The sequence below is a fragment of the Sparus aurata genome, chromosome 20 (genome assembly GCF_900880675.1).
Source record: "Sparus aurata chromosome 20, fSpaAur1.1, whole genome shotgun sequence".
Classification (NCBI taxonomy): domain Eukaryota; kingdom Metazoa; phylum Chordata; class Actinopteri; order Spariformes; family Sparidae; genus Sparus; species Sparus aurata.
In genome coordinates, this window is record NC_044206.1 from 1,250,889 (window position 1) to 1,278,573 (window position 27,685).

General features: G+C 41.0%; 1 protein-coding gene across 1 annotated transcript in view; it reads right to left on the bottom strand.

Annotated features, from left to right (window-relative positions):
• mtr (5-methyltetrahydrofolate-homocysteine methyltransferase) overlaps window positions 1-27,685 on the bottom strand; it is a 155,335-nt gene that overhangs the window by 71,784 nt on the left and 55,866 nt on the right. The window contains exons 4-10 of the mRNA XM_030400708.1: window positions 23,830-23,899; window positions 23,618-23,710; window positions 20,520-20,626; window positions 17,153-17,212; window positions 16,815-16,909; window positions 16,601-16,701; window positions 13,489-13,550 (exon numbers count right to left, since the gene is read on the bottom strand). Coding sequence (XP_030256568.1) covers window positions 13,489-13,550; window positions 16,601-16,701; window positions 16,815-16,909; window positions 17,153-17,212; window positions 20,520-20,626; window positions 23,618-23,710; window positions 23,830-23,899 — 588 coding nt within the window. The remainder of the gene's footprint in view (window positions 1-13,488; window positions 13,551-16,600; window positions 16,702-16,814; window positions 16,910-17,152; window positions 17,213-20,519; window positions 20,627-23,617; window positions 23,711-23,829; window positions 23,900-27,685) is intronic.

The following is a 27,685-nucleotide window of genomic DNA, read 5'->3' on the forward strand; positions in this document are numbered from 1 at the left end:
TTTGGCACTTTCACGCCCCGCACCGTTGAGCGAATACACACAAAAAATATATCAAAACGTGCGGCTCGGGCAGACTCGGTATGCTATTATTTTCTCATCAGAATATAAATTTTTCGCGACGTAAGTTGCGAAAAACTGCGATAAATTTCCTATAAGGAATGAATGGGACGAGGTCAAAAAACTCGCAAATCTGCGATGTTTTTCAAACATCTCCTGCTCTGGCATACATTCAGCTAGAAACACCATTCCAGCTTTAAAATGTAGGCACAAGTCCTGAGTATTTTTGTTGTATTTGAACTTTTTTCCCTACGATGTGTAGTTTTTGAACTGTGACCCTTGAATGGCGGTGAGTGATTTTGGAGAAATTCAGGGTTTTCAATGAGTGTGTATGGCGGAATGTTCGTGCAGCAGAGTGGAGAGGACCAACTGACACAGTGAGCGAGATTCAAAAATTCGCTCCGAGATTTTCTCTTTCCGTGACGATCCTGGCCACAAATTAGGCTCAAAAACAGTGATATTTCCAGAGTTGTAGCCACACTTGTCTTCTTTCTCCCAATGTGTCCACTTTATCGGTAGGATTTACGGTTTTTGAATTATCGACCGCTAACCGACAAGAGTAGCTCTGAAATGCTCCATTTACTCCAATGTAAATCGGGAGAAGGATTTCCAAAACTGCACGCTTTTTTAACTCGCTGCCATTTCCACATTTCTGAAGCTAGGACCACAAAACTTAATGAGTGTGTTCTTTAAGGCCTTTCTGGCTCGATCGTGAAAAAAATTGTTGATATCATGTAAGATTTTGACCAAATAGCACTAGTTTGACGTCCTAGATGTGAGGCAGAAATTGCTCTCAAATCAGCTCCCTCACAGGCCGTTGCTACGGCCCTTGCCAACGGTCACCTAGCAACCAAAAACAGCTGGGCCAAGAGAGAGAGTGACAGACAGACAGACACTAGACACACATCAGACAGACAGACAGACAGACAGACACACAGGAGACACACATCAGACAGACAGAAAGACAGACAGGAGACACACATCAGACAGACAGACGGACAGACAGACAGAGCGACATGTAGACACACACACAGTGCTGCTTAAGCGTGCTCTCACATGCACACAGACGCACACACACAGTATATTTCCCAGCATTTAAACGACATTAAACAATCATTTTTTCACTCATTCAATGTGCGGCTTGATCGGACTCTGTATGCTATAATTCAGTTCTCTAGAATATTAATCTTTCGCGTCGTAAGACGCGAACAGCTGCGAGACACTTCCCATAAGGAATGAATGGGATGAGGTCAAAAAACTCGCAAGTCTGCGATGTTTTTCAAACATCTCCTGCTCTGGCATACATTCAGCTAGAAACACCATTCCAGCTTTAAAATGTAGGCACAGGTCTTGAGTATTTTTGTTGTATTTGAACTTTTTTCCTATGATGTGTAGTTTTTGAACTGTGATCCTTGAACGATGGTGAGTGATTTTGGAGAAATTCTGGGTTTTCAATGATTGTGTATGGGGGAATGTTCGTGCAGCAGAGTGGAGAGGGCCAACTGACTCCGTCACAGGCCGTTGCTACGGCCCCTGCCAACTGTCACCTAGCAACCGAAATCAGCTGGGCAAAGAGAGAGAGTGACAGACAGACAGACAGACAGACAGGAGACATACATCAGACAGACAGACAGACAGACAGGAGACACACATCGGACAGACAGACAGACAGACAGACAGGAGACACACATGAGACAGACAGAGAGACATGTACACACACACACACACACACACACACACACACACACACACACACACACAGCAATGCTTAAGCGTGCACTCACATGCCCACAAACGCACACACAGTATATTTCCCAACATTTAAACTACATTTAATGATTATTTTTTTGCTCATTCAATGTGCGGCTCGATCGGACTCGGGTTGCTATTATTCAGCTTTACGAAATGTTAATTTTTCACGACATAAGTCGCGAAAACTGCGATAAAGTTTCCCATAAGGAATGAATGGGGGGAGGCCAAAAAAGTCGCAAATCTGCAACGTTTTTCAAACATCTCCTGCTCTGGCATACGTTCACGTAGAAACACCATTTCAGCTTTAAAATGTAGGCACAAGTACTGAGTATTTAAATTGTATTTGAACTTTTTTCCTATGATGTGTAGTTTTTGAACTGTGATCCTTGAATGACGGTGAGTGATTTTGGAAAAATTCTGGGTTTTCAATGATTGTGTATGGCGGAATGTTCGTGCAGCAGAGTGGAGAGGGCCAACTGACAGAGTGAGAGAACTTCAAAAATTTGCTCAGACATTTTCTCTTTCCGTGATGATCCTGGCCACAAATTAGGCTCAAAAACAGTGATATTTTCCAGAGTTTTAGCCACACGTGTCTTCTTTCTCCCAATGTGTCTACTTTATCGGTAGGATTTAGGGTTTTGGATTGATCTGCCTCTAACCGACAAGAGTAGCTCTCAACTGCTCCATTCACTCCAATGTAAATCGGGAAGAGGATTTGCAAAACTGCGGCCTTTTTTAACTCGCTCCTATTACCACATTTCTGAAACTAGGACCACAAAACTTAATGTGTGTGTTCCTTAAGGCCTTTCCCGCTTGATGGTGAGGGAACTTTGCTGATGCCATGTTTGCTTTTTCTTCACGGAGCAAAGCGCACAGCCCACTCTCGCGATTTCCCGGCGGGGAATTGTCTAGTTAGTGGGCTGTGCTCGCCAGCCCACTATGGACACCTCTATAGCAGAGCTATAGGTGTCCATAGTGGGCTGTGCGGAGCACAGCCCACTATTGTTATTGCTCGCGCCTCTTTTTCTTATTATTATTCTTCCTCCCACTTTTTTCCGTCGCTAACTCACCCCGCACCGTTGAGCGCATACAAACGAATTATATATCAAAACGTGCGGCTCGGGCGGACTCGGGTTGCTATTATTTTTCTCACCAGAATACGAATTTTTCGCGACGTAAGTCGCGAAAAACTGCGACAAATTTCCCATAAGGAATGAATGGGACAAGGTCAAAAAACTCGCAAATTGGCGATGTTTTTCAAACATCTCCTGCTCGGGCATACGTTCACGTGGAAACACCATTCCAGCTTTAAAATGTAGGCACAAGTCCTGAGTATTTTTGTTGTATTTGAACTTTTTTCCTACGATGTGTAGTTTTTGAACTGTGACCCTTGAATGGCGGTGAGTGATTTTGGAGAAATTCAGGGTTTTCAATGAGTGTGTATGGCGGAATGTTCGTGCAGCACAGTGGAGAGGACCAACTGACAGAGTGAGCGAGATTCAAAAATTCGCTCAGAGATTTTCTCTTTCCGTGACGATCCTGGCCACAAATTAGGCTCAAAAACAGTGATACTTTCCAGAGTTGTAGCCACACTTGTCTTCTTTCTCCCAATGTGTCCACTTTATCGGTAGGATTTACGGTTTTTGAATTATCGACCGCTAACCGACAAGAGTAGCTCTGAAATGCTCCATTTACTCCAATGTAAATCGGGAGAAGGATTTCCAAAACTGCACCCTTTTTTAACTCGCTGCCATTTCCACATTTCTGAAGCTAGGACCACAAAACTTAATGAGTGTGTTCTTTAAGGCCTTTCTGGCTCGATCGTGAAAAAAAATTGTCGATATCATGTATGATTTTGACCAAATAGCACTAGTTTGACGTCCGAGATGTGAGGCAGAAATTGCTCTCAAATCAGCTCCCTCACAGACCGTTGCTACGGCCCTTGCCAACGGTCACCTAGCAACCAAAAACAGCTGGGCCAAGAGAGACAGTGACAGACAGACAGACACTAGACACACATCAGACAGACAGAAAGACAGACAGACACACAGGAGACACACATCAGACAGACAGACAGACAGACAGACAGGAGACACACATCAGACAGACAGATGGACAGACAGACAGAGCGACATGTAGACACACACACACACAGAGCTGCTTAAGCGTGCTCTCACATGCACACAGACGCACACACACAGTATATTTCCCAACATTTAAACTACATTAAACGATCATTTTTTCACTCATTCAATGTGCGGCTTGATCGGACTCTGTATGCTATAATTCAGTTTTCCCTCACAGTTCGTTGCTACGGCCCCTGCCAACTGTCACCTAGCAACCGAAATCAGCTGGGCAAAGAGAGAGAGTGCCAGACAGACAGACAGACAGACAGGAGACATACATCAGACAGACAGACAGACAGACAGACAGGAGACACACATCGGACAGACAGACAGACAGACAGACAGGAGACACACATGAGACAGACAGACAGACAGAGAGACATGTACACACACACACACACACACACAGCAATGCTTAAGCGTGCACTCACATGCCCACAAACGCACACACAGTATATTTCCCAACATTTAAACTACATTTAATGATTATTTTTTGCTCATTCAATGTGCGGCTCGATCGGACTCAGGTTGCTATTATTCAGCTTTACGAAATGTTAATTTTTCACGACATAAGTCGCGAAAACTGCGATAAAGTTTCCCATGAGGAATGAATGGGGGGAGGCCAAAAAAGTCGCAAATCTGCAACGCTCTCAACTGCTCCATTCACTCCAATGTAAATCGGGAAGAGGATTTGCAAAACTGCGGCCTTTTTTAACTCGCTCCTATTACCACATTTCTGAAACTAGGACCAGAAAACTTAATGTGTGTGTTCCTTAAGGCCTTTCCCGCTTGATGGTGAGGAAACTTTGCTGATGCCATGTTTGCTTTTTCGTCACGGGGCAAAGCGCACAGCCCACTCTCGCGATTTCCCGGCGGGGAATTGTCTAGTTATTATTCTGCTTCCGTACGTTTTTTGGACCTTTTCAACTCCTTCAAACTTTGAGCGATTCAAACCATTCAAATATCAAAATGTTCAGCTCTTTAAGGACATGATGGCTATTACTTTTGGCTTTTCTAACTATTATACATTTGGAAATATTCAGCTTTTTCTCCAAATTTTTGCCCCATTCATCCTTATGGGGATTTGTTCAAATTTCATTCTGCTATAACTTCAGCATACGTTCAGCTATTCAAACCATTCAAATATTCAAATGTTCAGCTTTTTCAGCTCTTTCAACCTTCTTCTTTTCAACTTTTCAACTTTTTCAGCTATTCAGCTTTTTCCCAAAAAAATTTAACATTGAATCAAATGGGAAAAGCTTCAGATCCTCTTCAAAACTCATCGACTTTCAACCTCTTCTTGTTCCTCATACGTTGAGCGAGAGACACCATTCGAACTTTAAATGAATCACAAAACCTTGAACTATTGACCTTGTATTCAGTTTTTTAAAATCTTGTACGGTTTTGAAATGGTCGCAGTTTTATTTTTAAGGATTTTTAGCCCGTCTTCTGAGTTTATAATGGGTGTGTATTGCGTGAGCTAGAGTGCGTGACATCATCAACTGCCGCACCCCAGAGTGAGGAGCAGCTCCGAAAACTGGATTTCTTTTTGCTTCAGCTTGATTTGGATCCGACATCTTGTACTTGACATAGACAATATAGGCATATAAATGTAGGAAATCTTGTTGGGTTTCAGCTGATGGTCTCATTTCAGCTGTAGGACTTACGGTTTTGGATTTAGAAGCCCGAGAGCGACAAGCACTCCTGAATGTTCCCCATAAACGGCAATGTTAATTTTGAGCACAAATTTCTGGAGGATTGCAGACGGTACATGTTTTGTCTCTCGCTCCTGTGCCCTCATTATGCACTCTACAGAAATAAAAATGACATGGGTGCGTTCAGCAATGTCTCCTGTCACTCAACATACGTCATGTTTTGGCAATAACTATAACAGTTTTCTCAAGAATCGCAGGAGTTTGGGAGGCATTCTCCCATTCATTCCTTATGGGGACATTTTCGTCTGTGTTTCTGCTCCTGCTGCAGCATGTCTGCATCCATTTTAACCTCTTTCTGCCTTTAACTTCTCACCTGTCAGCCTTTTTTCACCTTTTTAACCTCTTTCTGCCCTCTTACTCTACAACTTTTTGGCCTTTTCAGTCTTTTTTCATCTTTTTAAGCTCATTCCGCCCTCTTGCTCTACAGCTGTTCACATGTTTTCACCTTTTACCCTCTTCCAGGCCTCTTACTCTACTGCTTGTCATCCTTTATTCACCTTTTTAACCTCTTCCAGCCCTCTTAATCTACAGATTTTCATATGTTTTCACCTTTTTAACCTCTTCCAGCCCTCTGACTGTACAGCTTTTCATATGTTTTCACCTTTTTACCCTCTTCCAGCCCTCTTACTCTACAGCTTTTCATATTTTATTACCATTTTAACCTCTTCCAGCCCTCTGTCTCTACAGCTTTTCACATGTTTTCACCTTTTTAACCTCTTCTAGACCTTCTTACTCTACAACTTTTCATGTTTTTTCACCTTCTTAACCTCTTCCATCCCTTCTTACTCTACAGCTTTTCATCCTTTTTCACCTTTTTCGGTCCTCGTCAGCCTTTAACTTTTCACCTTTTTAGACTTCTTTCATCATTTTAACATCTTCCTGCCGCCTACTCTACAGCTTTTCATAGTTTTTCACCTTTTTAACGTCCTCTAGCCCTCTTACGCAACAGCTTTTCATCGCTTTCATTCCTTTTACACCTTTTTAAGCTCTTTCGCCCTTTGACTTTTTTACATTTTCATTCTTTTTTCACCTTTTTAACCTCTTCGAGCCCTCTTACTCTACAGATTTTCATATTCTTTTCACCTTTGTAACGTCCTCCAGCCCTCTTAATCTACAGATTTTCATATTCTTTTCTCGTTTTTAACCTCTTCCAACCCTCTTAATCTACAGATTTTCATATTCTTTTCACCTTTGTAACGTCCTCCAGCCCTCTTAATCTACAGATTTTCATATTCTTTTCTCGTTTTTAACCTCTTCCAACCCTCTTAATCTACAGATTTTCATGTTCTTTTCACCTTTTTAACCTCTTCCAGCCCTCTGACTATACAGGTTTTCATACGTTTTCACCTTTTTAACCTCTTCCAGCCCTCTTACTCTACAGCCTTTCATATGTTTCCACCTTTTTAACCTCTTCCAGCCCTCGTACTTGACAGCTTTTCATCCTTTATTCACCTTTTTAACCTCTCCCAGCCCTCTTGATCTACAGATTTTCATATTCTTTTCACCTTTTTAACCTCTTCCAACCCTCTTACTCTACATATTTTTACCTTTTCATCCTTTTCTCACCTATTTGAGCTCTTTCACCCTTAAACTTTTTTGCCTTTTCATCCTTTTTTCACCTTTTTAACCTCTTCCAGCCCTCTTACTCTACAGCTTTTTATGTTATCACCATTTTAACCTCTTCCAGCCCTCTTACTCTACATCTGTTCATATTTTTTCACCTTTTGAACCTCTTCTAGCCCTCTTACTCTACAGCTTTTCATCCTTTTTCACATTTTTAAACTTTTTGGGTCCTCGTCAGCCTTTAACTTTTCACCTTTTTTGCCTTCTTTCTCCTTTTTAAGCTCTTTTAGCCCTGTTACTCTACAGCTTTTTAACCTTTTTAGATATTCATGTTTCTGCCTTTTCAACTCCTTCAAACATACAACTTCATGTTCAGCTAGAGAAACTGCTCAGCTATCAAAATGTTCAACTTTGTTAGCCCATTAAACCTTTTGCTTTTAAGCCTTTCTGCCTTACCAGCTATTGGAAACTTCTGCTTTCCCTGCAAAATCCTGACCATTCAGCCTATAGCTTTATGCATTTTCGGCAGTACGTTCAGCAGATTACGCTTCAGTCTTCAGCATTCACACTGTATTTTCGTAGGAAATGCAAATGTTTCTAGTTGTGAACAAATCTTATGCTCAGCAAAGATGGAAAAATATCATATAATCAACTCATTATTACTGTTTAAAAGAATTATAGAGAGAAAGAGCCGGATTCATCGCACACACACATTCATTTAAGTTTACTAGCGATTAAACTTGATAAATGTGTTGCTCTGGCCACAGACTGTAGCCATACAGGCTCCAGCTCTTTCCTTGGGTCAGTCCAAGCTCTCAATGGTCAGGCTCGAACAACTCTGTCAAGACGTGCTGGGTTAAGAAAAAAAAAAAGGTGTGAACAGGCAGCGAGTGCTGTCAGCAAACACAGCGACATGTTTCCAAACATAAATCAGCATTTCATTAAGAACATGCAGTCAAGCAGCGATTCGGATCGAAAACATTAATAACCTCGAAACAGACCCGGCTTCTAATTGAGGCCAGCTTTTATTTACTCAAACTTGTATCTAGACCTGGTCCAGTATGAGACAGCGTCGCAGACTGGGATCAATATTTGAGTGTACGCTGCTGACCAAATTGCAATTCTCTTAGCATTAAAGAGGATGGGAGAAGTGACGGCAAATAAACTACTTGTTCATTGCATTAAAACAGGACCAGGCACTGAGATTTCATATAAGCTGTTGTTTAGCCCAATCAGGGGAAAAACATACAGTTCATGCAGTAAATAGGGCAACGATTAGCCTACTACAGGTCTACAGAACAAAAGACGAGTTAGGCAAAGATGGCCATGGACACTCTTTTTAAGAGACACAAGATTGATGTGCAGAATAAGAAATAATGTAAAATGATGAGACTGTCGTACAGCAGGTGGCGGTATGCACCTGACAATTGTTCGTGTTCCGCCTGTTCTGTCAGTAACCATGGGCGACTGCAAGGAGGTAACGTTAATTTCGTATCTAAGAAAAGCATAGCTTGCCGTATCATTTACTTTGATTCACAGACAATACAGATACTTTAATACATTTGAGACAAACTGCGTGTAAAAATGGGCTGTACAAATGAAATTGCCTTGCCTTTTAATGACTACACAAAAACGTACACAAAATCTTCACCAGACAAAAATAATATGCAGTTGTTATTATTATCACTGGTTGATTTCATTTGATTTAGCATTTCTAACCAAAAGTTGTGTTGGCTTCACAATATCTTTTAAGCTTTTCCCATGTGAGAGTCTTTGAACATCCTACATGTCAGCTGTCTGTGTGAATGGACAGTACATGATTGATAATATCTACTGTCAAACAGCTACAGAAAGAAAGCTGGCAGCGACTGTATGAACAAGTAAAGAGATTGAGAAGAACGGCTGACTGTTTTACTAACTTCAAGTGTCACTGTCTTTTTTAACACTATTTGTCTTATCTCTGCTTAATGAAGAAAAGTAGACTTATACAGTGTTTAACCACTGTTAACCGTTATGTCACAAGCAACTCTCTGCCTTCGACTCTCTGCAGGCCTCCATATCTGCTCTGCTCACAGTTTTTCAGACAGAGCAGCTGATTTCAAAAACTCGAAGGACAGAAAGGGAAAAACTTAATGTAATTACATTAATATTAAAGCCTCTAAAATGATGAATATACAGCTAAAATAATTGACTTAGAACAAGTTCAGTTTAACCAGGATAAAGATCCACATTATCTAGCTGTATTTTCAAATACACCATGCTTATGAATTTAAATAATCGTATTAAAATAATAGATGTAGTTTAAGGGACAGTATATGTATAACGACTTCTGTTTGTGTTTCTGTTGTATGTCTTAAGTCTGATAATAGTCCTGATGATGTCATTGTGCGTCATACTGATGTCATCAGGGTTTTTAAATGGAGAGTCTTAGCTACAAACTATGATGCATAGTTAAGAGGAAGCTGACACGTACCAGACAAGAAGGATCGAATGTTCTAAGAGCCCAACTCTTACTGGTGGCTAAAAATACTTACTGGTGGAAAATAGTTTTTTGGTGTTTTGACACACAAAGGTAATTGAGCATCTAACAGTGAAAGTGTCATTGAGAGAGTAGCAGGCAGGTGGAGTTCTAAGTTCTTCGCACCCTATTCTTTCAAACAAACACAGTAATTATTTACTTGTTCCAGCAGTGCTACTCCTTGACATAAGTCAGAACAGTTATTATGGAATAATTTTGGTTCAATGCATGGGTCAACCACATTGCCTTGACCTGGGCACCTACCCCCTGCGGATAGCAGGTGACCTTTGCTGGTTGGGCTTCCACATAGCAAAGTAACCTATTTATAAATGTTATGAAACTAAAATATACATTAAATAATATTAAAATATATCACAACTACCCTAGGGTACATGTTACAACTACTACTTCATGTTATCTTGAAGTTACAGGTTAAATGAGGAAACTATAAATAGCTAAAAAAAAATGTGTGTGTGTGTCGGGGGGGGGGGGGTATTCTGTATTGTGTTAATGTAGGCAATAGCTTAGATTTTTCCTGTATGCATGCTCAAGCATGTAGGCCTATTGAAGGTTTTTTTAATTTTTTTTTTTTTATATTACGTTTATAATTCTCAGGGAGAAAGAAGTAGCCTAGATCAAGAATACGAACAAAACAGTTTTACCAAAATAAAAAATGTCGGTGTGCAACAGGGTCCAAGTTACAAAAAATGATCAGCATTTTATCAGATTAATGTCAACGATGGAGGAAAGAAAAGACAGCAATCAGACAAACATACTGAAGTTCATTGATCTTTGTGACATTTTGCAAACATTCAAGTCAAGACACCAAATCACAATACTTGTCATTCAGGCATTCATGGCTGTGTGGTTTGTCCCATTTGTCCTAGTGGTGTTGCCGTACCCTGCTGTCCGATTGGCGAATACGCTCAACCAATTATTCGGGAATACAATGGTGATTGGCATGCCCCCAAGGCCCGCCCCCTTACTGACAAAAACCGCCCACTAAAAAAAATCACTCGCACGCAGAGTTGCAGGATAAAAAAAGAGGTCACGAGTGCTTTGAAAAGCGCTCGGGGGAAAAAAATGCGCGCGGATGTTTGATTTGTGCGTGCAGATGTTTTATTTGCACGCGCAGATGTTTTATTGCGCACACGCGATTTATGGCAGTATTCTATGCCCATATGAGGTCGAGACAGAGATGCACTTTTTCCTGAAACTCCTGGGAGAAGGAGACAGGGCATAACTTGCTGCCCAATATATATCTACATGCCACAACCTGAGGGACAGTGAGTGACTTGATGGTGTATATATGTTTATGTTAAATTATTTTAATGTCCAAATGTTTGGACAAGATGCTTTGGCAATATTGTTGTTAAAACTTTCCAGTCAATAAAGCCCCTTGAATTGAATTGAATTGAATATACTACTTTTGTTTGGTCCTGAGTGAGGGACTTGTGTAGTTATCAGACTGTGATCGACACACCCTCGCCACACAACGCCGGCTTATCCGTTCACTGGTTCGGATCACCAATGCTGCTCCTCTGAAACTACCTCCAGAGGCGTATTAGTGCGAGAGCGAAATTTCACACAGAGGTGGAGGAATTGGCGCAGGATCCCTGCATCCAAACGGCAGTGTGAATGGGGCTAGTGAATGAGTCACTTGGCGCCGCCAGAGACTCGTCCCACTCATCAGTCTTCATTCTCCTCAACTTATCTTCTGCGTTTGACACAGTTAACCTCCAAATCCTCCTCCCCACTCTGGCTGAACTTGGCATTGATGACTCTGCTCTAACCTGGTTCATATCATACCTGAACAATTGCACCTTTCAGGTCACATGGAATGGTTCCTTGTCAAAACCCTGCTTTCTGGAAACCTGTGTCCCTCAAGGTTCAGTATTAGGACCGCTTCTGTTTTCACTATACACTAGATCACTAGGCTAGGCTCTGCAATCACATCACATGGATTCTCGTACCACTGTTATGCAGACGAAACCCAATTGTTTCCGTCTTTTCCCCCAAACTCCAGCAATACCCGCACTGCAACGACTGTAATTTCCAAGCTTGGGAAAAATAAAGTATATCCATCTATCCATCTATCCATCTATCATCTATCTTGGAATCAGTGTTGTTTTTGGCAGCCATTTTAGATTTAGTCTTAGTCTTTTGGACTAAAATGCTTTTTAGTTTTAGTAAAATTTTAGTCACTTCTATATGTGATAGTTTTAGTCCAGTTCGAAAACTCAAACAGGTTTTAGTCTAGTTTTAGTCAGTTTAAGTAAAAAACAAAATAAGTATAGTCTTTTATCAAATTAATTTAAGTCAATCAAAAGATCTACAAGCTCACAATGTGTTGCAATGTGTTGAACTTGTAGATCTGCTATTTTCACAACTTATGTGTGACACTCTTGTATGATGAAGTAGGGCATCCATTCATGAAAAAACAGTTGAAATGTGCTGATATGTGCTGTTTGTTATTCTATACCTTGTGGTTTTGTACACATAAATTGTTAAAAAAAAAGTGACAACAAATTTGTCTTCAAAATAAGAGCTTTACATTGCACCCTATTTGAATTTAGAACTGGGGTCTTAGCGGGGGGCTTTTAATTTGAAAGTAGCGACCGTAACTAGCTTGCTGCTACAACAGCAGTGAACAATGAAGAAGACAGAGACCGAGGAGACGCTAGCATCTCCCGGGTCTCAGCGGCTGTCCAGTTGCCACACGAACATTAAGCAGAGATGTCATGCATTTCAAACATCTGACAGACCACCCACTAACATTTACGTCCATTCTCATCTCGTCAACGAAAACTCACACACGTCTCGTCATGTTTTAGTCATGGAAGAGCCATGGTTATCTCGTCACTGTCTCGTTATCGTCATGAAAAAAAGGGGCGTCAACAAAATAATTTTGTCATCGTCGACGAAAACAACACTGCTTGGAATGTCTGGCAGACATCTCCACTTGGACAGCTGCGCATCACTTCAAACCCAACGTTAGTAAAACTGAACTTCTCTTCATCCCAGGGAAAGTCTGCCCTCGCATGGGCCTGTCAGTCACTGTTGAGGACTTCACAGTATCACCTTCATCTACTGCCAGGAACTGGGTGTAAATCTCAACGTCAGTCTATCTTGTTCCCCTAACATCACTGCTGTGGCCCAATCCTGCAGATTTGACCTCTAAAACATCCCCAGGATTCAGTCTTGCCTCCTGTTACAAGTGCTGGTTCATCTTCTGCCTGTACTACTGCAACTCACTCTTGGCTGGACTCCCAGCCTCTTTGACTAAACCATTGCAACATATCCAGAATGCTGCAGCGTGCCTCGTTTTCAATCTACCCAACAAAACAGGACATTTTAAGTCGCTTGGGACAAAAGCATCTGTTAAATGTAAATGTTAAAGGTATTGCCAAATGACACATAAAGTCCCCCTGGCTGAATGCTTCATGTTTATCAGAGTAATGTAGAAGAACGTCTCCTAATCTAGAAGTGCTTACCATTGTAATTGTAAAATGTGTGAAATATTTGCTAAAAATGTAGGCACAAGAATATCACAAGCAGCAAAAGTCAACTAACAAAACCAGTCACAGTCCCACATCTGAATGAATATTGCAATGGAGAGCTTCCATGCGGCGCGATTTTGCACGAGCCTGACGGCCATGTTGTCAAAATCAACCATTTCTCAACATGGACTTCTTTAGCATCATGATGATTAACATTTAAATATCAGTTCAAGATAAATTAGAGAATAGAATACAACCTTTAAATTGGAGGCTGTTACTTGTGGAGTTTCATCATAGCCTCCAAATGTGTTGGGAAGACCTAAGAGGATAAAGATTAGACACAGACGAATATCATGATCACATCACATCATCAACATGACGCAACGGAAATGATGCCACAGGTCAGTGTGTGCTCAAGCCGCTTAGAAAGAGCAGCAGAAGAATTTCAGGGATGCTAAATGGACTTCTGTCCATTTGGACAGTGTGGTAATATGTACTGAAGCCCAAGGGACACCGTCTACCTCTACCTCACTGAACTACTGTCCATATAGTGTTGCTCCTAGTGTGCTCCTATTGCCGGCCATATCTTTCTTGCTTGAACTTTAGTTCACCCCACTCACCGTACTCAGGTAGGTAGTGTGTCACAGGTTTCACCTGAAACTAAACAATCCTACAATAAATGCTACCTGTGTGAGACTATGGACATTTCTTCTTGATAGTTGGGTATCAGTGGATTGCATTAAATGTAAATATCAGAGATAGTGCCCAAGTGGTAGATATCCCAGTTCATTTATATTTTTTTACGTTTGTAAATTTGAAACTAATATATAGAAATATATAGCACTTTGTTTGAAATTTGAAGTGTGGCAATAGAATAATGTTAGCCTTCTACAATGGTATAATTAAGAAATAAACTGATTTAAAAGCCATGTGTGTCTGATGCCTTGATTGGTCAGTTGTTGGGCTCCAACCCCTCACATGACTCCCACCACAATGAGGCAAATTTAATTATCATTTTATCAATTAACAAGACTAGGTCAAAACAGTGTATATGCCATGACCGTGTCTGGTCAAGATCCAAAAATGTCGCCAAATTGTTACTGAGGTAGTCAGTGGTAGAGTTTACAATTTGAATTCCTGGATTTAAAATATTTGTGTAAACAAACAAAAAACAGCGTAATATTCCTTTGTCAATGCATTCGCAGATTTCTTGTGTTATGGATTTTTTCTCATCATGACAGCTATAGCCTCAAAACATTTTTTTGCTGAGATCTACTCATTAGCTCCTCTAGATGCAATTGAGGACACATTTATGACCAAAGACTATCTTCCATACAGAGGAAGCTTTGACTGCTCTGAAACTCACTCCAACAGCTATTGGAATACACTGTTTATAACTGATTTAATAATTTACATTAAATATACAAAAAGAGACAACATTTGCCAATAAAGTGTACTTCTTTAACTCATGTGGAGAAAGTCCCTTAAAAAAAACAAAATAAAATCGTTTTGTGAGTTGTCCAGTAAGTTAACTGGACATAAACTTTGAGAAACGCTGTCTACAATTCATTCCTTAATATTTGGACCTTCCTGTTAATTTGGCAAACCTTTTACATGAAGATATGTTTTTCTTTGGTAGAAACTGATTTGACGTTTTTTACACAGTGACCTACAGGTTTAATTACATATCGAGTGGGGAAGTGGGATCTGATCACAATGCTGGAGTTTTGCTGTCCACTCAGTAGCCCCATTCACACTGGCTTTTGGGTGCGGCTTTAGTATGCCAATTCCCCGCCTCCGTCTCAGTAGCCCCATTCACACAGGAGAAGACGCATAAAAGCCGCAGCCGGGGTTCGCCAATTCTCCGCCGATGGTGATTCACACAGAGCGAAGCATCTCCACCTTATAGACAAACAGCCGTGAATTCACACAGGAAGCAGGAGCTGCGGCTCCTAAAGAGGCGTGACGGTACACGTCATGGTGATGACGTTCAAGGCGTTTCCCCGTGTCCCCCTGTCAATCTGACACCCTCACTCACGGGACGGAGACTGTTTTATGGGGGTAAGTTCACTGAAGTCTCGGTCCGGAGGGCTGACCGTGATTTATTTTCTTCACAAACACTCGGTGAGTTAAAGTTTTTTGCCGGTGACAGACGCTGTTTTTCGGGCAGAAATGTGATGAAGAGTTGGTAGGACGGGCGGGAGAACAGAAGTTTCTCCACGTATATCCATGGTATTTTTTTTCTCATATAAGTTGCCAAAGAGAGTTACAGTTACTACGTTACTATTGTTTGGTCATGTAACGTTGCTTTGTGGGACATTTCTCTGTATTAAGGACCCGTGTAGTTTCACCCCTCGCCACCTCCGAGAGATTCTACACGGGTCCTTCACTCAACGTAATAATTAAATAATTTCCCAGTTTGGGATCATTAAAGTAATTCTATCTATGTCTCCAGCTATACGATAAACTTGTCTAATTCCTCCCTGCGAGCAAGGAGGAATATACAGATTTCAATATCCCAGTAGTATCTCACTTTAAATACTTAGGAGTAAATGTATTTACATCATTACAAAAAACAATCACTAAGAATTATAATAACACCCTTAGTATGGTCAAACAAGACCTGGAAAGATGGCAGAGGCTACCTATATTTCTGTCTGGTAGAATTTCAATAATTAAAATGAATGTGCTTCCTAGAGTTAAAATAAATCACTGCGATGGTCAGCATTTCGGACCGAGACTTCAGTGAACTTTCCCCCATAAAACAGCCTCCGTCCTGTGCGTGAGGCAGTCAGATTGACAGGTAGGACACAGGGAAACACCTTGAATGTCATCATCATGACGTGTACCGTCACGCCTCTTTAGGAGCTGCAGCGCCGGCTTTCTGTGTGAATTTACGGCGATTCGTCTTTAAGGCAGAGCTGCTTCGCTTCTCGGAGGAGAATTGGCAAACCACGGCTGCGGCTTTTATGCGTTTTCTCCTGTGTGAATGGGGCTAGTCACTCAGGGCTGGCTCTGTTATTGCAGCCCAGCCAAAAAAAGTATAATTGACAACCAAAAACTCAATTCAAATTCTAACTTATAAAGGCTTTTTTTAAGTATTAATTTGAGTGGAATAAAACACTGAAAAAGTTATGGTATGGGGTCTAGCAATCTTAGTACCTTAGTACAAACATAGGTTTACCTGTACCTTCTGTTCATCTGCTGTAATCAGTCTTTCTAAAATAGTTTATACAAGCAGAGGAGCCCAATAGTTTGTATGTACAAGCTATGTGAACGTAAGATTTGGACTTAATTAAATTTAAAACGCAAATTTCTGGACTGTGCTGTACTCAAGATATGTAGTTCTTTAGATTAAGTGAGGGATACCTGCATTTGGATAACAGATAACAAAAGCTGTGGTGCTTTTTCCTATGGCCTCAATGAATGGCCTCATTTCTGTTGCCCCCAAGGCACAGTTCAGACCAATACTGCAACACAAAGAGAGCAGTAGAAGCACAAAGTTATGTCATTTTCAGAACTAATTTGTGTCACTGTTTTGTCAAAGCAAGTGTAGCTATATAAGTGATGTATAGTAACTCACCATAGAGGTTTAGCATGTGATACACTCACTACAAAGGCTTCACCCGTCTGACCAGAAAGAGTTCGTCCACTCCGGTCAACAATGGTACCTGAGATCTATACATAGAGTGGGACAAGACATCAAGTAGCGCATTAAAATACCTTTCAACTAAACCAACTAATGGACATAATTATCCTTGATTAAGATGTCCATCTTTTATCTGAAATTGGTCATAAATGTGATTCATGGGCAAGATCATGTCGATAAAATGAAAAGAGAAAAATATAATTAATAATAATAATAATAGTAAACCGCAAACTTTAGACATACAGATTGTAAATAAATGCTCATAGACGTACGAATATAGGTTTTCTTTCATAGCTCTTTTCAAACATCAGGTCGATGGCAAATAAGGCAGCCTGTGGAAGGACACATACAAAGATAGAGACATCAGTCACATTACATACAACATCAGGTTACATAATCTTTTAACAGCAGCTTTCAGTTTATCTATAACATGTCCACAGAAAAGCCTTAAAGCCAAAATTCACTTTTCCCATGACGCTGTTTCCTGAGGTTGTAATATATCTCTTTTGATAAGTTTTATATAATATAACTTAGTAGCCAAACTGCTAAAATGGTAACTAACAAGCCAAGACACAGATCGTGAATGCATTCATTATTTATTGTAGTGATTTATCAAAGTAAAAATCTTTTTTGTTGTTGCAAAATAATAAGTCAAAAAATATATACAGTGCCTATAAAGTATTTACCCCCTTGGACGTTTTCCCCTGTTATTGCTTTTATAAATGGAATCATGGCCAATCTTTTTAGGCTGTTTTGACGAATAAAAACTCTTTAATGTCAAAGTGAAAACAGCTATCTAGAAAGTAATGTCAATTCATTAAAAATATAAAATGCAATATAAGTGATTGCATAAATATCCACCCTCTAGTTTACAGTGAGAAATAATTAAACAGAGGAGAAGCCAACGTATTACAGCCTGTCAAGTTATGTGGTCGACTGGTGTGTTTTTGCTGTCTTTTTTCTGTTTGTTGTGCTTGCAGAGGTGTACTGAGAGGCTGGGTTTAGTTTCACCTCACGGAACTGCCAACACATGTCACAGGGTGGCTGTGTCTGGTGGTGGGACCAGTGGAGAGGGGTGCTGTTTTCAATTTGCTTACACAGGGCCTGGCGCCATGGAGTGCTGCCCCTGAAGGGAACAGGAGGTTGCAGGTGTGCGGTTGGCAGACAGAGGAGGAGGCGGTGCTTATAAATGTGAAAGGGAGCAGGATACAAGAGAGAGACGAGAGAGCAGCCGAGAGGAGCGTGCCAGGACGACACATGGCGCAAAATGGTAGCAGAGATCGGAGTCAGCCTACGGCAGAGACAAGAGTGCAGCGGAGGAGGACTGTGGTGGCGCGACATATGGACCAGAGACCAGAGTCAGCCGACGGCAGAGACTAGAGAGCAGCAGGGTGGCAAAGCGGGCTGGAGACGGCGTCGGTCGACTACAAGATACAGGGGAGACGCACCGCGGGAAACGTGGAGGGGTAGGAATAAGCTTCACCCCTCCTCCCAGCTAAGTACCGCTTTTATCCCACTCCCCTCATGTGTTGATTAGACTACGGAGGACACCCCTTGATTTTAGCTGTTTTAATTGATTGAATTTTATTTCCATGCTGTATTGTTTTGGTTTATTTTGTGTTCTTTCTATTTTGATCTGTTTAAGTGCATGTCTGTTTTTAATTATTCCTCAAGGGGTGTCGTAGGGCGCGAATCAAAGTATTGACTGGTAAGTGACCCCTTTTTTTCGCTTCACTAAGCCTCATATCAGTGAATTTCGAATCTTCTTGTGGATAACTACTTGTCTTTTGTTTTACCTCCAGCATTCACCTGCGATCTCAACTTCCAGTGGCTTTGTGCCTCACAACCCAGCTCCCCAATCTCAACTAGAGTTCACCTAAGGGCATCCTGGAGACTCCAAGGTCCACTGGAAGAAAGGTTCCTTGGTCTGATGAGACCAAAATGGAGCCTTTTGCCCATCAAACTAGATACTATGTTTAGCAGACACCAAACACTGCACATCACCTCAAACACACCATCCCCACTGTGAAGCATGGTGGTGGTAGCATCATGGGTCCGTGTATCTTTTGGTCATTCGATTTTCCCTCAGAAACAGGTATTAAAAAATAAAAAACTAGTGGTTATTTGATTTTTGTTTTAAAATACAAAAATTAAAATTGAAATACAAGGCGTTTTTCTTTTTCATGGTCAAAAGGGGATGAGCTAAATTTAAAAAATGATTAATTTTCATTTTCTATTTCATATAACAAAAAATACAATCACTAGAAAAAAGAAAATGAAAAAAAGGCCTGTGCTTTCATATTCTGAGACCGGATGTTGTCATTTTCAGGACGATGTTGTATAGAACAAACAGTACGCTCCTAGGCTACAGCAGGGTAATCTACCGTGACACATGGACATGGAACTGCAGTTAAGCCGGCCGTCACGCTCCGTGGTCAAATCAGCCGCACTTAAATTTCGCAGTATGGTAAATGCAGAGAAACAGCGTATTTACTTTTGGTTTTCAAAATAAAGTTATTATGAACAGTAAGCTATTATCTGAACCTACATTTAAAATACAATATGTTACATTAAAGTGTTTCATGCGCCCATGATGAATAAAAAACACTTAATATCAAGTATCTTTACTTGCACCAGTGTGGAGAAATGCCAAAATATAAAATATATTTCCTGGCTACTGATGGTATATTTGACTTTTACACATCTAATACTACAACTGTACTTGATATCAAGCATTTTTACTGTACCAATGTTGAAAAATTCAACAATAAAATTCCACATTTGTTCTTCCAACTGGCATATTTTCATATATTTCAGCTACTGTAAAAACACTTTGCTCAACAATTCCTGGCTATGGATGGTATATTTCACTTCTACACATCCAAGACTACAACTGTACTTGATATCAAGCATTTTTACTGCACCAATGTATTTAGCGATATGCAACGTGACTGCATCCGTAACAGCTGTCCACTGGGACCATTTCTTTTCATACGGAACACAATGATTAAATGATTCCACTAATGTGAACAACAAGTGTCCCACTGTGATGCATACGCCTGTTTGAGATGTTGAAATAAATGTGTCGGTCCGCTGCTTTTAGTTACAACAGCCTTTAAACAAACTATGCAGCGGGCCGTGGTTTGTTCGAGGTCTGACGCCACAAAACCAATCTACTAACAAGACAGTGCTTTTTCGGGAACAAACTCTTTGCTTGCTGCACGTTGCGTTTGTCTCTCTGTGGAGAGTCAATACGAGGGGCAGGGTGGAGCCCACTATGAACTACGGGAGCCCATGGGGAGCGGCGGCGGAGCAAGTTAAAGAGAAAATTGATGTTATTTTTTTAAAATCGTCCTAAACCACAAACTCGAATTAATTGATTTTAACGATTTATGGCAACAACCCTTAAGAGGGTTTTTGTTATTTTTTTGTGTCAAAGTTATATTGACCATGATTCCATTTATACTGTAGTATAGGGACTATATAACAAAGTTAGATGGCATTGGTTACAGTATACCCAGTTAGCCTAACCTCATTCTCTTATCTTTAGCTTTCTGTAATTACTGCTTTCATACAAAACCACACAAAAGAAAAGACATTAATTGGTTAGAATGTTTAAGCCAATCAGGTGAGAGCTACCTTAGCGTTGGCAGTGTCAAAAATGGTTTCCACCAGAAGGATGTCTGCACCTCCATCTAATAGACCTCTGACCTGCTCTGTGTAGGCTTCAACAAGTGCATCAAATGCTGCGCACACACACACACACACACACACACACACACACACACACACACACACCGTGTGTACATTACATTGCAATGATACTTTTTGCATGTTGGGGAAGATCAACATGCTTTTTCCAAACATCAGACATTTTGACTGTCATGGTAAGAAAAGCTCATGTGTTACTACATAAATTATGCATCGGTTCCTTTCAAGTGTCCCAATCGGTCATAACGGTGAGCCCATATAATAACTCCTGCACACTGAAAATGAAGGGCTAAATTTCAGCCATCATCAACTGTTCTTTTTCTACTGTCACATCAAAATGTCTGCTGTTCCAACTAAGAATACATGATGTATTGAGGGGGTGAGATTTTAGGAGAACAACCAGCATGTTACAGTAGCCAAAGAAAAGTGCATGCTGTTGGGGATGCATTACTCAACCTTTAAAGTTTTGGAATAAATTCAGATTGCAACAGTCAGGCTACCGAACGTCTGTATTATGTTCGCTGCTAGAGAGGAGAAATAAAAAGTTAATGTTAATGCAAACTTACTATGGTCTCTTCCTGCATTATTCACAGCAGAGTCGATGAGGATGCTTTATTTTCCTTTTCTGATTTTATTTTGCTCTATCCCTGCTCTGTGAGGCTGCCAGAGCAGAGACAAATTTGCAACAACCGCACACTATGCATTATCTAACATTACCCACATTTCTTGACCCCCCATGTTTAACCGGGTCGGTGCCGGTGGGTAAACTTGTGTAATTTAATGCAATCCAGAGCATTCTGCCAAACATTCTACCTTTAAAATACTCATAAGTTTTTGTTGACACTGTCAGAGAGTTCATTTAAAGCAAAACTCTCGCCAAAATGCAACCTAGACTTTTTTTGCGAATGTATATGAGTCAAACCTTCGTGTAAAAGCATAATTACGAGGAAAGAGGCACTTTTAAGATTTACCATAGTTTTGTTTTCGGGCAAGCTCATTTTCATTGGAGTGCTGGGGCACTCTTACGCTAGCATCAAAATCGCTATTTTTAGAACACTAAGAAGGCTCGACACAACATGAAACTTGGCTCATAGTATCACCAGGGTCTCCTACACATGAACACGAGCATTGAGAACATTGTTTGTGTACACAGAGTTTGCTAAAAAGAAGGTTTTTCTAACAACTCACCTCAGCAGTAGCTTGTTCCACTCCCAGTCGTCATGGCAGCCGAGAAGTATCGATCTCAGAATGCAACGTAACTTTGAGAAGAGTTAAGGTGGACCGCTACTGTCTTCAACAACAACAACAACAACAACTATCCACGCGATATCTTACGTGACTTTTCCGGCTTTTTATTTTAGTATTGTTTCTCATATGAGGCTCCTTGCATTTAGATGGAACTAAGCTTTAGGAGTGGTCCACCTTAACTATCCTCCATGTTAAGTCACATTCGGAGATCGACACTTCTCACTGGCAGGGCAGCAGCAAGTGTAGGAAACATCTGCTAATGTGGGTTGTCCTAAAACTTTCTTTATAGCAAACACAAACAATATTCTCAGTGCTCGTGTTCATGTGTAGAGACCCTGGTGATACTATGAGCAAAGATTCATGTTATGTCGAGCCTGCTTAGTGTTTTAAAAATAGCGATTTTAATGCTAGCGTAAGAATGCCCCAGCACTCCATTGAAAATGAGCTTGCTTGAAAACGAAACTACGATAAATCTCAAAAGTGCCTCTTTCGTTGTAATTATGCTTTTACACAAAGTTTTGACTCATGTACATTCACATAAAAAAGCCTAGGTTGCATTTTGGCGTGAGTTTTGCTTTAACTGTATCTTTGAAACAGAAGACACCCCACAACAGCGACCGTGGCTCAGGTGGTAGAGCAGGTCGGCCTATGTTCGGAGGGTCGGTGGTAGGATCCCCGCATGGCCAACTGCATCATGGTTGTTGTGTCCTTGGGCAAGACACTTCACCCACCTTGCCTCGTGTGAATGTGTATGACTGCTGTATGTTTGAGGTGGTGGTCGGAGGGGCCGTAGGCGCTGAATGGCAGCCACGCTTCCGTTAGTCTGCCCCAGGGCAGCTGTGGCTACTATCGTAGTTTACCACCACCAGTATGACTGTGTGTGAATGAATGAATGTCAGCGACTTTGGGTCACTGAAAAGCGCTATATAAATAAAATGAATAATAATAATGACAATAATATTAATAATAACAATAATAATAATAATAATAACAACAACAGCAGTGCTGGGTGATTTCAGTGCAGGAAAAAAACCACAGTAGATTAATGTTTTTTTTTAAAACTGGGCATAGAGCGAATCTGATGAGGCTACATGAGAAACGTGTGGTTCGCTCCTTCTTGTTTTTAATTTAACTGTTAAACAATAACTATGACTTAACTGTAGCTATAAAACACTGTCATTTGTAAACTGGTGTTTAGTGGAATATTACCTTTTTTGATCACCTGTATCTTTATTACTGCAGTTGTATGTGGTGTTTTTGTTATGTTGAAGTTTGGTTGATAAAACATTATGAACCCCTCTGTCTCACATTTGCGTACCCAAATTCTGATACATCGAAATGGAAGTACATTTAGTCAGCTGGACTTTATTGACAGAGATTCTTCTCCTCTAATGTATGAAAATGCAATATTTAAATCAGCAGACAGAGATTCAGTTATAGGACAGGATGATCAAAATGTTATGTAAACAACTAACAACACTAGCCACCACTCATACAGTTACTCTGATATTTAAACACTGCCATGTTTCAACATACTGAACTACTGTGACCACGTGTTGGGTCAAAGTAACATGTTATAAGGAACATTAAATCTTAAATCATGTTTCTCTCTTTGTAGGTTGACTGCTTGAAATTCTGTGGCTCCTGAAATGGTACCTATCTTTAATCTATGCATGTCCCCAGGTCCCTGTCCAACTCTTGCACTCCTAAATCAATCACTCACTTGTGACAGTGTCCAAAAATGGCCAAAGACAAAAGAAACTGTTGAGTCATCTTACTGATATTCCTGAAGTCAGGTCTCTCCACAGATGGAGATACAGACAGGGTTTTATTGGTGGGACCCACTGCCCCAGCCACATAGCGTTTACAACCTGATAACACAAAGATTACAGTTGAGGTTGGACACATAAGGAAATCCCTAAGAATCAGTGATTGGATATTTATCTATTGGATAGCAATGTGCTGCTGTCACACTAAAAATTCACCTCACCAGTTTGCTTAGCGACATCGTCGGCTGCCTTCCTCGCCAGCTCTGCAGATGCCCTGTTGAGGCGATAAGCCTACACAACAGACAGAACAACACGCCTGCATTGTAAGAAAGACAAATGAGCTGGTGACAGCCTGCCTTATTATCTTTTTCTGATTATATTCATTGGGAAATAGCCTTAACTTGTCATCATGAAAACTGTATACAAAACTGTCAAATCACATTCAAACCACACAAAGCATATTCAGTATAGGGGGAACAACATAATGCAATAAAATTTCAACCAATAATTTCATTACCTCCGCCAAAGAGTTTTCACCCCTGTTCGTTTGTTTGTATGCTGGTTGGTTGGTTTGTCAGCAGGGTTACACAAAATCTACTAAACAGATTTCCATTGAACTTGGATGGAAGATCCCAGCTCAGAATAGCCCTATTACCTTTTCTACAGTTTGTTTTACAGTTTGTGAAAATAAAGGACAAAGAGAAACAGACTTACCTTCACTTTAGGATTTTTTAATTGTTAACTGAGAATTATTGTTTTTCATATTTTAGTGGAACTTGTTAAAAATAAATCTTTTGGGGGTGCTAGTGAGCAGACCATATAAAAGGTGGACATCAGGGACATGAAGGACAGACCGTCTACTTGGTCAGATGAAGTGTTTTCATTACAAGCTATAGTAGCCAGCCGTCAAACTCAGATGGTAACCCTAAAGGACAGGTGAGTAGAGAAGGACATGGAGGGAAGGATGAGATGGGGCAACATCCGAACAGTCGGCATTGATGAACAGCCCAACTCCAGCTCACTGACAGCCATATTGAAGTTTTGCAGCTGGACCAGGAGGTAAAGATAGACCACTCATATCGCGCTGTGGCCCCCAGGAAACTGTGAGACCATTGCTAAGCTGCATTACAACGGAGACGCTGCAGAGATCCTGTGGAAAGCCCGGGACAGAGCCCCCCTCACCTACAAGGGAAACGGGATCACCATATTTCCTGACTGCACCTTCACTGTTGCCAAGGCCAGAGCTGCATGTGCGGACGTATGGATAGCGCTATGTGGACGTAGAGGAGTCCGCTACGGCCTGCTTTATCTAGCCAGACTAGGTATGTCAGATAAGAAAGAGGACATGGAGTTTGCTGACCCCATGAAAGCCATGGAGTATGCCTAGAAAAAAGTTTCCCACTTGCAGAGTTTCAGTACTGAATGTGTCCTTACGTATGGATGATAACAACAAGGTCTGTGGATTAAGATGAGTGACCTTTATATTGCCATGTAAATGGTTAATACACAGGTATTATCTGTTCTATTCCAATTACAGTTCACCTGTTGCCTTAAGTTTATAGGGGTTTATTATTGCTACCCCAAAAGTAACCACTCTAATAGTATATGTTCAGTATTGACACCATATTCAGCGTGTAAGCCAGATGGCTGCCACATCACAAGGGGCTGTTTATACTGTATTAGGTTATGTGTGGACCCTTAACCTGAATACTCATAGGTTTGATTGGCAAAGGACAAAAAAGCAGGAATATATACGGCGCACCTACCATGACACGGTGACAGCAAGCATCCAATGCAGGGGTGGTCCTAGACCATTTGGTGCCCTAGGCGAGCTTTACTGATAAGCGCCCCATCCCCACGAAAAAGACCAAAGACCATGTCCAAAGAATTGCTCATTTATTTAAACAATGATAATCCAAACAATACAACAATATGTGCAAATACATGTTCAATAAAAAATACACAACAAGTTACATGATACGGCCCTCTCCGAACCAACTCTGTTCTCATTAGGTTTGTTACATGAAGAGGCCAGTCAGCAGGATCAGCTGAAGGTGAATTGCCAGTCTTTGCTGCATCTACAGGGCACATGAAGCACACTTTCTCACCTTGTATTCAAGATAACTTACCACACACACACACGATATAGAATAAATATAATGTCAATGTAATGCTATTGTGTGACTTCTGCATAAAGCAGAACTGGATATTATTTTAAAATCCTTGAGCTAACTTAGATGAATAAAACAGGACAGTTAAGGTATTGCTAAAATTCTTTATTTTCATCAGGCACACACCTGAGACACACCAAGTGTGGAATCAGTGGTGCAATCAAGATGAACAGCTTGCACTCACCTGAACATCCAGGCTCTGTGGTTAGAGGCAGGGGGAGGTGGGCAGGAAAAGCAGCATGCTCTTGTTGTGTCTCCTCTGGTGGCTCTAGGTCCATAAAAATAAAGAGATCACACAAGAGCAAATACATTGACTGGATGAGACATGGCACGACATATTGTCATTTTCACATAAGTCAATACATTTTTATCATCGCTAACATTCACTGACACATTAAACTCACCTGACATGATGCTACTGCTAGCTAGCATATTTATATCAATAATGCTTGGTGAACTTAAAAAATATTTATTAAAAATGACATACCTTTCTCCTTTGCACGTTTCTCCTGCTCTTCTTCTCTGCGCTTTAGAAATTGCGCCCCGGGTAACTTTTGCCATTTCATTTGTCTTGTCAGGTCAGGCTATTGTGATTATGCTATGACATTTTCTCATTGTGCAGCTGCCTCTAGAGGCAGTATTTTCTAACCACCTCAGGGAAGGTATTCTTATGCATTTTAATGTCACTTGCCAGGTCATGTAAGGGATAGACTACATAAGTTGTTATACTTGTCAAAACAAAAATAGGAACTTGGACTATGTCTCTCTTTACATTTATTTTGTCCCATTGTCGGCTTCAGCTAAGAAAGAAATACACTACTCACAATAAGTTAGTGATATTATTATTTACATGAGTGCTTTTCCTATTTGGTCGGAATTTTAATGAAATAAGTAAAAGTTCCCTTTGATTTTACTAATAATGAATGAGAAGAAACACCATTTTCATTAGTTTAATATTTATTACCCCAAAAATTTTGACAATAACAAGGATATCCCCAAATAACAAAAATTGACAATGTCAGTAGCGGGTGTTTCCACCATTTGCCGCAATGACAGCTTGACAGTGACGTCTCATGCTCCTCACTTGCCTCATGATGTTGTTCTGAGGCAATGCGTTCCACTCCTCCACAAGTGCTACACGCAGTTCTGCCAGGTCACGTGGGGGTGGGGTACGATCATCCAGTCTCTGCTTCAGCTGGTCCCAGACATGCTCTATGGGGTTCAGGTCTGGGGACATTGCTGGCCATACCATATGAGGCACTCTGACTTCCTGAAGTCGAGCTGTGACAATTCTGGCACGATGTGGTGGAGCGTTATCATCCATGAACAGAAAGTTGGGGGTGTGCTGGCGGAATTGGGGGATGATGATGGGTTCTATGATGTCTCTGAGGTAAGAACGTGCAGTGACTGAGCCATTTACAATAACCAAATCTGTTTTGCGCTGACTGGTGATGCCTGCCCAGACTGTTGCACCTCCTCCACCAAAGGGAACCCTGGGGACCATGTTGACCTCGGCGTATCGCTTACCTCGCCTTCTCCAGCAACGCTGACGACCATCATTTCTGTGCAAGGTGACCCGACACTCATCAGTAAACAGGACAGTAGACCACTGCTGCATAGTCCAGGTCACATGGTCTTGTGCCCACTGCAAACGTTCACGGTGGTGTCTTGGTGTCAGCGGAGTCACCTGCAACGGTCGTCTGGCATTCAAGCCCAAGCGGTGGAGTCGGTTTCAAATGGTTTGTCTGGAAACCCTAGTACCCCTCACATCTCGTAACTGGGCCTGCAGCTGTGTGGCAGTTGCATAACGATGTCTGAGTGCATAGGTCCTTAGGTACTGGTCATCGTTGCGGTCTGTTACTCGTGGGGCTTCACTCCTGGGTCTGTCACGAACTCTGCCAGTAGT